This window comes from Podarcis melisellensis, assembly GCF_964234715.1.
Source record: "Podarcis melisellensis genome assembly, chromosome: 4".
NCBI classification, from domain to species: domain Eukaryota; kingdom Metazoa; phylum Chordata; class Lepidosauria; order Squamata; family Lacertidae; genus Podarcis; species Podarcis melisellensis.
The window spans coordinates 41,388,589-41,402,218 of NC_138531.1; the positions used below are offsets into that span (position 1 = coordinate 41,388,589).

Consider the following 13,630-nt stretch of genomic DNA (forward strand, 5'->3'; position numbering starts at 1 on the left):
TAGAGGCCTCCACCTGTGAAGTCTTGACATAGCAGATGCTGTGATGAGAATCTATTAAGCTATATTGGCTGCTGAAATCTTGGATCTGATACAATAAACAAACAATAGAAAAATAATTTTGCTTTATTGCATCCAGGTTGCTCAGCTCTCCCCAGTTTAATGGGATGCCATCAAGTACAAAGTCTCATTAAATCTAATGGTTTAATTCTGATCTCACAGAAGTTTGAATGTCATCAGCTTCTATAAAACTCTTTGCAGCAACTGTGTTTTCGCAGCATGACATACAGCAACATGGGATCTAATACAATATAACTGCAATTAGACTGCCAGTTCTTTTCAAACAGCCAGAACCTCAAAACACCTGTGAAGGCAGGATTCATTTTCTGCAGAGCATGTGTACACTCATCTAGTGATAAATGTAAGGCTGTAATAAATTCCTTACATCAATCTGCACGGATCTGCATGATGATTACCCTCTTCCTTAAAGCATACATTTTACTAGAAAGGACCAGAGATTTCAAATAAAGTTGCTTGCAGCAATGGATGCACTTCCATGATTCATTACTTGTGTGAAGAAGTGGCTAATGCAGTTCAAAGCAATTTAAATCTCACAAGAGAACACACACAAACTTCAGATTTTCAACACACATCCCAACCCTTTACTTACTTTTATTACACTCTACACACACTATGCTTTTAGAGCAGGGATGCTAATCAACTAACCTTTACTCATAGTAAACCCATGGAAATTAATAGGCTTAATTTAGTCATGTCCTTTTTTTTATTAACCATATTTAGACATAGAACCTGAATATTCAAATTATTTTTTTTATTTTTTTAAAGAAAAACACCCTTAAAGCTTTGGTGTCCCTATCCTTGTTAAGTCCCAGTTTTTATTACATTTTCAGTTCTGGACTCATTCTTCCCAGCAGCAATTTTGCATCTTGTCATAGTGACATGAAAATGTACCATAAATAATTAGTGCTGGGATTTAAATAATACAGCAGATATGGATACATATATGGATATCTTTACACAGAAAAAGAATTTAAATGCATAATAATTTCCTTGGGATTTTTAGAAAATTTATTGGACATTTGTATATAAATTTGCTCTTATTAAAAATGTAGATGCAAAAATGAACCTACCTCCACCTCCACTCTTTTTTGTCCCCTTGAAAGTATAGCTTCACATGCTGTTTATGTGGGTTTTTCCTCAATGAATTTACCTTTCAGGGTGATGTCATTTTGAATAAACACTGCATTTAACACAGTGAGAGTCAGAAATTTGCAAGATTTCTTTTTATACTTGCTGGTAATAAGGATCACGCTCTCTCCTTGGAAATGCAAAAAGGTACACAAGGACTAAATTATAGTCTACATTTTAGAATCAGTGACAGAGGACTGGGAAGTATGGGAAAGACATATGGTAATTGGTGATATTGACAGTGATGTGCTCAGGTTAGCCAAGTATGTATACAGAAGTCCAGCTTTTCTGCTGTTCAGGAAAGAGATCTTTCTGATTCAGCTGCAGCTTGGGCCCTAGGTTCTCAAAGTGTGAGTGGAACCAATGTATTAGGTGGGTATCAGCACTATTTGAATGATCCACTGTTTGGAATGATCCAAACAAGGGTTGTGTTTCTCTCTAGATCCGAGTCTGAGCTAGAATTCTAATAGCAGCTGCTAGAACCTTCATTTCTTGCCTTTTGGGCCAGTGCCCAGAACAGCCAAGTGGATCATATCCCCAAACAAGGGCATTAGAAGGCCCAGAAGTGAGGTATCACTCCTGCTAAAATCATTTTGAATGTCTGTTTATTCCAATCCAGAGATCCTCATGGACAGCAGTGAAAAGGTTAATACTGTGCACAAGAATCTAATTGTTTTATTTAAAAAATAGATCACTGGTGTAATATTGTGGGGAGGGCATCCAGAAAGCTGGAGTAGGTTTAAAAAGCAGATCTGTGTTTGAAAAGCCTATCAGCACTACCTAGCCTTAGACCCTACTTTGGTCCTGTTCAGCCAGATATGGCTTAAGACTATGGGTGGAATCCAATGTAGCACTAAGTGAATGTCCCGTCAGCACAAGAATTTCTGCTTGCACAGCACAATATTCTCCCCCTTTCCTGCACCCACCAAAGTTTGTTCTAGGTGCTTACCAGCCCTCTGGAGCAGATTTGGGGAGGGTGTGGGCAGAGGAGAGGGGAAAAGTCCTTTTGCACAAGTAGAAACCCTTCTGCTGATGGGATAGGTTTGTTGAATATCACCCGGTGTTATCTGATGTGACTTTCTGATCAACTACATCCATAATCATTATCATTGGTCCCTGCTCAACCTACATCATTGGACTTTTACCCTTGACTTTCAACACCCTCAACTTTCAGCACTGAGACCCTGTTGGATCAACTGGTTGCTATTGCCACTACCTACAGCCACTAACCTCTCTCGTCAGGATTTTTAGTTTTACCTTACAGCATCTGAAAGAGGAAGATGAAGGGGAAGAGACAAAGTAGCAGGGTAAGACACTAAGTGCCTGAACTGGGTTTTTAAAAGATGCAACAATGATTTTTATGTTGACAGTGGGCAACCCAGTAAGATTTCTGCATTCTTTATTTCTGTATCAAAATCCTATACAAAAATAAAGAGATTTCCCCCCCCCCTTTGTGGCAAATCTCACATCTTTTTTTAAAAAACTACTTAAAATGATATAATGTTGCTAAAAGTGGTTGAAGTCTTTGAAATGGCTGAACATCTTAATCTTTTGCAGACTTAGGATGCTCTCTAAACTCGCTGAAATCAATAGACTTGATTGTACCAAGCTCTGCTTAGGAAAGTCCTCTTAATCTCTTAATAGCCTTAATGAAACCCTACATGCTTTCAATTATTAACAAATTTATGGAGGCCAATGATTTGTGTTTCAGATTATACAACAGGAGCGCTGTTAAAATGTTATCATGATTAAAAGATTCAACTGACAAGCATGTTTACAACTCACTATATTTTCTTATATTTAAGATATAGCCAAAAAGACAATATTTGTTAAAGAAATATTGTTGTCAAGTAAAAGAACTTTGCATATCTAATGACGAACAGTTGTCATCCGTTTCCCCCCTGATTCAGAACATCATTTGTTTGGTTAAACCTATGTTTTCTCCAGCTTGTACCACACCACAGATGAAAATATAAAGCTGCAGCCTTCCCATATACAAAACAAAGGAAAGAAAAGCTAAAATGGAAGAGCAACATCTGATTCTTCAGACGCTGTGGGTGGAGTGAGCTGTCTGAACTGTAACAGGCGCTGGATCCCAGGCGAGGTGGGTAGATGCATAGTTGTTTCTCCTCCTCTCCTGGTTTTGATCTTCCCTTCCTTTGATGAATTTAGACCCACTTCATACGTTTACAAAGAAATGCTATTAGCCATCAAAGGATTTCCATTGGTGCTGACTTAACTCTCCCATGTTGAGGAGGTGCTTTAAAAAAAAAAAGCCAGTGAAATCATGGTACAATTGTGCACAGAAACAAAATAAGCAGGATAACCAAATATGTCTACATTTCGTTTTTGAAAGCTAATTTACAGCATTAACAGTTAGCTTAGTCCTAAACTGCCTAAGCCAGTGATGGGGAACCTTCAGACCATGGATCTAGTGTGGCTATTTTGGGTGAACCACACTTGCTTTTTTTGGGCCCGACACCATGTTTTTGAAATATCAAGTGGTATATACATACTTATAAATGAATGACTGAATGAATGTCTGGTGTCACTTGTCAAAGTAACCCACGGAGGTGTGGCCACTTCTTAATCTGGTCCTCTGACTAAATCCGACCCCTCAAATTGATTTCAATGGGCTTCAGTACATCTTACACTGCACAGAGAGGCCTGCATTTCAGCTTTTGATTTTTGATTTGTTTTTCTGTGTCTGAAAACAATGAAACTATGTTTATCATTTGCAACAAAAATAAGTATGTCCAGATTTATTAGCTAGCACTAATTTTTTTTGGGGGGGGGTAAATGTAAAGCACAGGACACGGTAAGATAATGAATAAAATTCAATTTCAACAAATGTATTTTTCCATTTGGCCGGGATATCATCGGTGTCAGTGTTTTGCCATAAATGTGGCTATGAGAATGTAAAGGAGCCGTATCAGTTTACAGAGGAAAAATGTGCAGCTGTGCTCATTTGTTGGATGGGATATAACTGTCTTCCCTTAAGGAAGTTCTTCTGTTTTGAAGATGCTGCACTCAAAAGAGAAGAGCATTTCCCCCCAGAATGGAATAGAACAATCTTCCCTCAGGGATATGCCTCTATTTCAAGAATGTTGCACATTCCCAGCAGTCCAGAAGCAATGCATTTTATGCATTTGCACCACCCAAAGAGTGGAATCATTGTCATACTGTGCTTGCTGGTAAGGAGTTCTACATGCATCACAGGCACATACCGGACAGTGCCGTGAAATAACTGATGGCATGAAAGATCTTCCATGACTGCTAACAGCTTACATGAAACAAACACAGCGACCCTACCCTATAACCAGCACTCAATCTGTAATGATGGAACTCCTATGGACACTGAAACTGGCTAGTTTCAAGCTGAGAAGCTTCTGATACTTTGCTCTGAGGCTACTCAGTTTCAGTCTCTTTCCAAATTTCCTCTTTATACAGCGCGGATTTCTCAAGTAATAGAGTACACATAGCTCCTCTAAAAGCAAGGGTAGGGGAGCAAATCACAAATATGGTTAAACCTCCTCTTCCATAGCAAGATACCATCACCATGGCAGCACAGTTTTCTGTTGCCATTCATTAAATGCAGAATGGATATCATGCTATTGCTATGTAGGGCATTACACAGGACTCATGAGACATGAAATCCACAACCCCCTACCCCCGATAAAAAAAGGAACAGTAAGCTAAAGAACTGGTAGCTTGCTGTCTTTCCAGCATGCCCCAAAGCTGTCTTCAGGGCAGCTGCTCCATCTTGCATAGTGGTAGGGCTGGCCCTATGGCCATTGACCATCTGGATATGGCTTAGGGATGTCCGGACAAACGATACAGAATCTTCCTGCCTGAAATTCTGTGCTAAAATGTTAGGCTCTTTATTTGCTTTTTAAGCCATCTTGCATAGATATACACAGAGTATTTTTCTATCCTCTTTATATCAAAATGTTGAGCAGAAAACATGAGTCATATGTATTAACAGTTACATTTTGTTCTGGGCTAATCCCACTTCTCAGCTTTAAAGAAGAAAAGATTAAGAAATGGTGGCATGTACTCAATTATCAGCAGCCATTTTAATTCCTGTACAAACATACCTAACTTTTCACACAGGAACAGAGCTAAAAGCTAACTAAGAGTTGACCAAAATAGTATTTGTACAACCATACAAGGGATGGCGTGCAATTCACATTACACAATCTACCACTGTCTATATTTTATTTTTGAGATGGAGTGATGGGCATACATAAACTCATACAAGAGATAAAAAAAATTACACACTTGTTTTGGGAGAGAATTCTCTTACCAATATCTTACCAAGTGATGAATTTACACCATTGTACCCAGGCATAGAATCCCTCACTTGCCTTGTTAATTTCATCAGCTAATTTATTTCATCAGAACCTAAATCTGCCTCCTTTCCAATTCTGCCTTGGGGTTCTTTCCACCTTAACAGTACCATCATGTGTACAGGTAAATATTATATTTAATATATAAAATACGTAGGGGAGAAAGTGTTCCATGTTATTTTCTGGGCAATATAAATCTATATTAACATACTAGCAGAACAGCAATTATTCTTCAAACATGTTGTCATTAATTTAGCTAAAGGCACTTCCTTTATTATTTATAACATATAAACATAAACAATAAAAATATATAAAAGCCACAATGGGTATGTTCCGCTGAAACCACTGGAACAACTTAATTGTTACTGAAGGTCCATTGCCTTCAGAATGATTGCCAGCACAACTCTCTGCATGTTTACTCAGGAGTCAATTCTACTGTGGTCAGTGTGATTTATTATCATATTAGTCACAAGAACCTTCAGCTGGAGAGTGGCCATCATTTTTTTTCTGTTGTTTCTGACCTGAATCCAAATGGTGATAATAAAACATGATAATTTATCAGCCTAGAAGTTAGGTCCTAGCTTTGCTCCTCACAGTGGAGGCCATCTTGGTGCTTCTTCACATACAGGGCTAAAAGTAGCCGGTGCTGTGTTTTCTATGTTGCCTTCTAAACACGCCTTGGTAGCCATACATTGTGTGAAGAATGAGGAAGAGCAGTAATTAGGATAGGTGAGAGAATGTCACCTTTCTGTATCATCTTCTAACTGTATTTACATTTATAATGCCCTTGCTTTTCTGCCCCATCTGCTTTCTTTTTCTTCTCATCACCTTTCTCACATTTTGTTCTCCCTGTAAGCTATTACTGGGCCTCGTTTACTTCTCCCAGCATCTGACCTTTTCACCCTCTGCTTTGCCACTCCACTCTTCCTACCTCCTTTGCAAACCACTGTAGCATCTCCCTCTGTTGCTGCAGCAACATTGCAACTTATCCAAGTCTCAGCACTGAACTTCCGTAACCTTCATGCTTACCCAGACCACCTTCAATTACTATCGGTTTCACCCTTCACTGCCCCGTCTTCCTTCATCCTTGATCAAACCTTATCTTATCCCTTTATCTTTGATCCTATATGAACACTTACAGGAGTCAATTTCACAAAATCGATGAGGCTTACTTCTGCATAAATGCATTTTTTGACCAGGGAAGCTCAAACGCCCATGAATTCTGTAGACTTTTCAATAAGCAATGCAATTCAGTGATCTGTATAGCACCTGGCATGCTGCTGGAACTGAATTATTGTTGAATAATAGCAAGAAGGCCTGTCCAGAAAGATATTCCCCTCCCAGGGGGCCACGCATGCCTGAAAGGGAGTTCTTAATACAGGGAAAGATGTGATTTCTGGAATCAGAGCAATTTAAAGATAACAGCATTTATTGTTCTGTGCCATCCATCACATACTGTACATTGAGCAGCCAAATAAGGAAATAACCATTCCTTTGGAGGTCCATTTATTCTGACAGCCTCCGAATGCTGATCTAAAGTATGTGAAATAGAATCATCCTAATAAAAAATGATGTTCCTATCCCCCTCCCCACCCTGAGCCAAGGGCTTTTCTCAGCAATTACCTTCCTAGCCCACACAGAAATACCTAATCCTCTCTCCCCACCCCGCTGGATTTCCTCCCCCTCAGTAATGTATGCATCATAACCTCATGGTAATTCCCTCCTCCGTTCCCCTGGGAAGAGCTTTAAAGTCAGGAAACGCTGGAGGGATAAGCAGGCGCCTCGCTCCGCCAGGCAGGTGCTGCACCTACCGCCGAGGCCTCGCGCTGCTTCGGAGCAGGGAGTCTTCGCGCGCTCCTCCCCCCTTCCGCGCGGGAGGGGATGCGCGCGGGCGCGCGCTCCTACGCTCCCTTTCACTCCCTCGGACTCCATAGCAGCGCGAGGAGGGCATCTCTCTCCGGGCGCTCGAATCCCCGCTTGCAAGTCCCACATGCAGCCCCCTCCCCAGGGCGCTCAGGGGGCCGCTTGACTTCAGATATTTTCGGCTCTGAACTCTCGTCATTTCCGCCAGTGTGAGGGAGGTGGGGGCTGCGAGGGGAGAGAGAGACAGAGAAAGAAAACGCGCGGCAAGCGTGCAGCTCCGCGAGGGAACAGCTCTGGGAACAAACGCGGCGAGAGCGCGGGGCTCCCGGCGTCGCTGCTGCCGCCGCCGCTCCATTAAGCCTTGGCGCCCTCGGTGCTCGGGAGCAGCGCCGGACAACGTCCCCCAGCATCCTGGAGCGGCAGCCGCCGCCGCCGCCTCTCGCCCGCAGGTCAGAGGGGGCGGCAGGCAGGAGGCGTCGGAGCGTGCGGGAGCAGCAGCCCTCTTCTCCCGCTCCCTGCTGAGGAGGCAACATGAACTGAAAGCCCCCAGAGGCGCCGATACGCACACGCGCGCGCCCGCGCGCCACACAGACCCGCTCACACACAAGCGAGAGGAGACGAGCCGCCAGAGGAAGGCGAGGATTTTTTTTCTTTCCCCAGGCAGCCGGGCTGCTGCTGCTGCTGCTTTCTCCACTCTCCGCCGTTTCGCGCCTTAACCGGCAAGAAGCTGAAATACGACCCCCACAACCCCTCAAAACCCCCAACTCTACCGCGGCTCCTAGGCCAGCCGGACCCGCCACCCGCCTTTCTTTTCGCGGTTCCTGAGGAGGAGACACCACTTCTCGCAAAGTTTTCCCCATGGCGCTCATTATGGAACCTGTCAGTAAATGGACCCCGAGCCAAGTGGTGGACTGGATGAAAGGTAAAGAGCGAGCCCGGAGCTCGGGGGCGGCGGCGGGGGGAGGTGGCTGGGTGCCCCCCGGCCTCCCCTTCCTCTGAGGGAACGGCGTGGCTTGCCTTCCCCTCGCATGTTGGAGAGTCGTGGGAGAGTTGAATGTTGGAAAAACTGGCTGGATGTCTTAAGCAGGTTCTCGACGTTAGACGCACACAGAGACAGCAGCTCGGCTCGAGCTAGCTTTCTGGGTTAGCCATTCGTTTTTATGTTTTGCTTTTCTTCATGTCCCCGGGGACTCGAGGCGCCGCTTGGCAGGTGCTGTTTGCTGTCTCGCGGGGCGAATGGAGGAAGGCACCCACCGCGCCTTCCCAGCCTCATCTCGCGCTTTCGTGTCGCCCAGGGCTTGGGCTCCGCTGCTCACTGCGGTGGCCTGCAGTGTAGCGCCCGGACAGCCACTTCTGACCTCATCCGAGGCATGCAGTTGCCTCGAGCTACATCTTCCAGCCTCCCATTCATTTACGGTACTTAGTTCTTGGGCAGTTAGGATACCGACCCCTCGTTCCCCCGGTTAGGCGACGAGCTGAGATTGGAGTGGCTTAAAAAAACCCCAAAAAACTTTTAGCAAAGATAGATTAAAAGCCCCGATCGCCAGACGGAATAGCAATTTAAAAAGCAACAACAACCCAAGGAGGTTAATTTGGAAAAGGAAGGCTAAGGGCGTTTAATAAGCGTAATAATAATACCCTGTGGCTGTTTGTAAATATGCCTTCCACTTGGAGCACTTGACGAAATGCGAGCCAGCGACCCAGAATGGCCAAGAGGCCATCTCGAACTGTGGAGGAATGCTAAAACAATCCTGGCCATGGGGCGAGGGGCGGTGATGGAGGAGGATGACAAGGGAGATAGTGGAGAGCAGGTGCCAAGACGCAGCAGTGCCTCTTGAGGAGAGGGGCTGCAATAACAGCGCCAGCATGCTTGAGGAACAGTGGCTCTGGTGTCGGCGTGACCTGGCAAGGGAAGGAGCAGCTGGAACGGCAGCCCTGCATGGGCGTGTGAGACCTTGCAAAGCTGATCTCCGGGTCAGAGGGCTGGGAAGGTGGCAGCATCACATGTCATGGGAAGCATGTGCGCTGTGAAACAAAGCTACCGGAGGAAGGAGGGTGAAAGGAGAACCTAGTATTTCATGGGGTGCTTGCATCTCATAGAGAGTGACAGTCTGGTGTCCTTTTAAAATGGTACATGGAATGACTCCTGCTCCTAAGCATTCCACTTGTTTCCCTTGAAGCGAAGCGAGGAGCACCTGAGGGGCTCCAGGCTGTCATTTAATTCTACTCCACAATAGCAGCTGAGCTGCTGTAGCACTCACTTTCAGCAGCTTTTTGTCATTCCCTAGTTGCCCTATAGCCCTGCTGGCATCACTTGTGAGGTTGGAATGAGATTTCTTTTAGTCTGCCCCCTCTAGCTTTCCTCCACTAGCAATTGTCAGTCCATTGTCCACTCCTAGCATCATTTTTTATTATTATTGATAGCATCAGAAACTGAGCTTTTTTTGAGGATGTGGGCTTAGATGATCAGTCCTGCTATTTACCCACTAGTTAAAGCCATTGCTTTATTTGTGGGTTGTAACTTTGAGGAAACTGACATTTTTTATTTTTACATGGGATAAAATGAGAAATTGTGCCTCATCTCTTCGTTACATCCAGCTGCTGCTTGACTGAAACAGCTGAGGTCCATCTGTGGCCCACTCTTAAACACACTCTAGCTCTGTTGAATGCTGTGAACTTAAGTCTGCTTAAACATGCATAGAATTGCACTGTAAGCTTAGTAGCCGCTGTTGTCAAATGTACGCCTATCTCTTTCAGTAGATATGTTCCTCTACTTTTCGAGGAAAGCCTGTTTCACTCTTGAAACAGGCAGTTTCTTGCCATTTAGTATTTTGCTTACTCACTGTTTGGTAGTGGCTTGGCAGGGAATATATACTTAAACCTCATTGATTTCAGTGGGAGCTTTTCAGCCTGATTCAGTACATGTTTCCAGTACATTATTTTCTCTGAAGTAATTTCCAGTTTATTAAATAGGATTTACTCTCAGGAAATGTGTGATTAGGATCACAACCCCAAGCATGTGCTTAACTCTGGCCCTTTGAAAGCAGCACAACCAGAAAGTGCTTAACTTTGGCTGTATGGTGCCCAGAGACTAGAAACCTCTCTTATCCTGCATGGTATCATAGCTCACTTAGCATTTAATTGTCCTGTTTTGGTAAATGAGATCACCACATTCTGTGAGAATGAGCATTAGTACACCTGTTCTGTTTGAAACACTAAAACACTTTGCAGTTAGTTGTTTTCTTTATCAAGACCCTGGTTTGGAAGATGTAGTTTTGGTTTTTAAATAATTAATTTCCAGGTCTGCAATTTTCCATGCAGTTGCAATCTCTTATTTACTGATACATAATTCTGGGCATGAATGAAGCCCAAGAAAGATGTTTGTATTTCTCTTTATTTTAAAATGAAAACTCTAGGTGGTTTAGATTTTTTAAAATCACGTGTAAAAAATATTGCATCAACATTCTACACAATGTGTCTCAATAGATATAGCATTGGTTTAGCTACAGTTTCATTTTGTAACATATCCTTGAAGGCTCCAAGATGTGATAAGTATTATAAAAGGACAATTGTGTGTACAGTGGTGGTGGTGGTGGTGGTTTTTTGTAGGTGCAGTAATATCCTTTTTTAAAAACATCCCATGTCATTTTCCAAACATGGAGCTTCTGAATGAAGCATTGGAAATCAATATTTCATTGTGAAATGTATCACAGAATATGAAATTTTGCTTGCTTATCCTGAGCACCCAAGGATATACTTTGAGCTTTTAGCATAAATAGCCCATATTTTAAGAGACATTGTTTATACTGGCATTGCTTTTGACTATACTTACCGTCTTTCTGCTTGTTTGCCTTCCCAGTGTAAAAACAATATGAACATATGAATGTGGGTTACAGGAAAGGCTTTCATGTATTAGAGATAACTCCAGTTTTCATATTTATTCTATAAAATCCCAAGTATGAAAACTGGAGTTCTCTAATCCTAGCTTGTAGCGTGAATAAATCTAGCTAGTATCAGATATATCTGTGAAGCTTGTGCAATTGAATGACTGATTTATGAAGAACTGCTATGCTGTGGGCATTATTTCTCAGACTTCTTTACCTTGATAATGCATGGCAATTTCATCCTCCTTAAAACTTGAGGCATATGGTCTTAGTTATTTAACTCTTTTAAGTATTTCCATAAATAGTTATGTAAGCCTGTTTAATAATGCTTATTAACTATATACACGGTTCCCAAAACAGGGCAATGATTTGCTGTTCAGCAAAACTGCAAAACAGTAGACAGTATTATGGTAAAATGCTTCAGAAAAATGGAAGGTCTAATACTTTGACCTTATTCTATTGGAATCAATGAAGCTAGTTCACTTCATTACCATTCAGTTGATGCCTACTTAGAACATTTGGTTTCTGAATTGGTTGTGTATGTGCATATTGTGCATATAATGCATGGGACAACATAGCCATGTTCTTTGCAACATTAAACAGATGGATTGGGAATTATCATTTGCTTTTTGCATTTTAAATGGTTGTGACTTGCCTCAAGATCCCTGGGGTGTTGTTTGGGGGATTTTTTTGTTGTGGGGGTTGTTGCTGTTGGGTTTCTGGGTCTTTATTTTAGATAAATCCTACTTAGAATTAAGTTCAGTGTGGTTTACTTTCAGATCATTAGGTATAGGACTGAGGTCTGAATATTTTGACTAATAAAGCAGAAGTTGCAAGCCTATACTTCTAACTTTGTGTAGTACTAGTGACTGGTTTCCCTGTTTAAAAAAACTGCTGTTTGTGTTTCTAAAAGAAAATCAATTAGCTATTTTCCAGTTTTTTCTTTACTGGTATATCCGCTTCACACTTAATGGACTTAGGAAGAGAAGATAATAGTAGCCCAAACTCACTTATGTGCGCAAACGAGTTTTCAATAACATTAACATGCTTGGAAGTATCCTATATTATGACTTCATTGTTTTTCCTCACCAGAGTCTGTTTTTATGAATACCAAAAAGCGCACTTGCTCATTAAGAAATGTGTTTAGCTAAAATAAAATAAGCATTATTCTTGCATGGGGCATGCCATTGTGTGACAAAAACCTTTGGTTTTCTTTCTGTGTTTACAGCTGTAGTTTTTCTCTATTCCCATTTCCATGTACCCTGAGGCTTCTGCTAGTACTATATATATTGAAAATATGGGGAGGAGAAGCAGAAGAACCAAATCTTATGTCCTGTCACAGGAGGACTGCAGGAAAAGTTTACATATGAACAAACATTATAGAAACATTTAATCTTTTCATTTGTAGAAACCCTGGTCTCTGTCATGGTAGATCATTTGTCTGAGAAAGGCTCACAGCTGCTAGTTCAGGTGGAAGGCAGGATAATTGGGAGTGCTGCCACCTAGCAGATCTACTCATGTGTAAATTTTGTTGTTGGCTTCAAAGGTATAACTTAAGCCAGGGCATACCATTGTAATGAATTTTAATATAGCCTTATGCCACGCAGCTTTATAATTTCCTGGCTACACAAGCTCATATAATATCTGTTATTAAAAGTTTGTTTATCTGACTTCTGATTAGATCTAATATGCAGCAGTGTACATTATTTGAATTCTTACAACATAAACCTTATGTGGAAAAAGCACTGTGAGATGTCCTAATATTATAAATATATTACAATAATACATAAGAATTATTTTGCGACTTCTTCTGCTGTGACATTTCTGGAATATACTGCAGGCCTTTAATGACAATGGGGACTCTTTGGGCTGTGGTGCAGTGTCTTGAGAAAGGACTGCAGATCCAGGGAGCTTCCTTTCAAGCTATTCAAGGCTTCCAGGTTGCAGCATGGAGGATCTTGCACTAAGTCCTGCAGCCCCTCTCCTACCGAGAAGAACCTCATTTATTATTACTAAATTGAATTGATGAGAAGGAGGAAGTGTGATCCGTTATCTATGAGTTGCCTGCAACTCTGAGTAAGCAGGTTCTGTTCATGCAGCAGAATTTCTTCTTCCTATGCCCCTCCTTCATGTCCTGAAAATCTGGAGGGTCTCCTAACCTTCTGGAGCTGATTCTGAGGGTGTGTGGGTGGCTGCAGGAAGAGAGGAAGTGGAAGTCTGTTCCACGCATGCAATGGCAGCTGTATCCCTCACTCCAAAGAAAGTTTTGTCTCCTGTGTGAAGCTTGCATATAACACTCTTCTGTAATAGTGCTGTAGAATTTCCAGT

The 13,630-nt window shown here is 42.2% G+C and overlaps 1 protein-coding gene across 5 annotated transcripts in view; it reads left to right on the forward strand.

The window, feature by feature from the left end:
• CNKSR2 (connector enhancer of kinase suppressor of Ras 2) overlaps positions 1–13,630 on the forward strand; it is a 240,891-nt gene that overhangs the window by 100,086 nt on the left and 127,175 nt on the right. For 2 of the 5 annotated variants that reach the window (XM_081909171.1, XM_081909172.1), the window contains exon 1: positions 7,317–8,340. The exons of 1 other annotated variant lie outside the window; for it this stretch is intronic. In XM_081909171.1, the coding sequence (XP_081765297.1) occupies positions 8,277–8,340 (64 nt within the window). In that variant the 5' untranslated portion in view covers positions 7,317–8,276. Of the gene's footprint in view, positions 1–7,315; positions 8,341–13,630 lie in introns of those variants that run through there. 2 more of the 5 variants (XM_081909169.1, XM_081909173.1) reach the window with 2 other exon arrangements.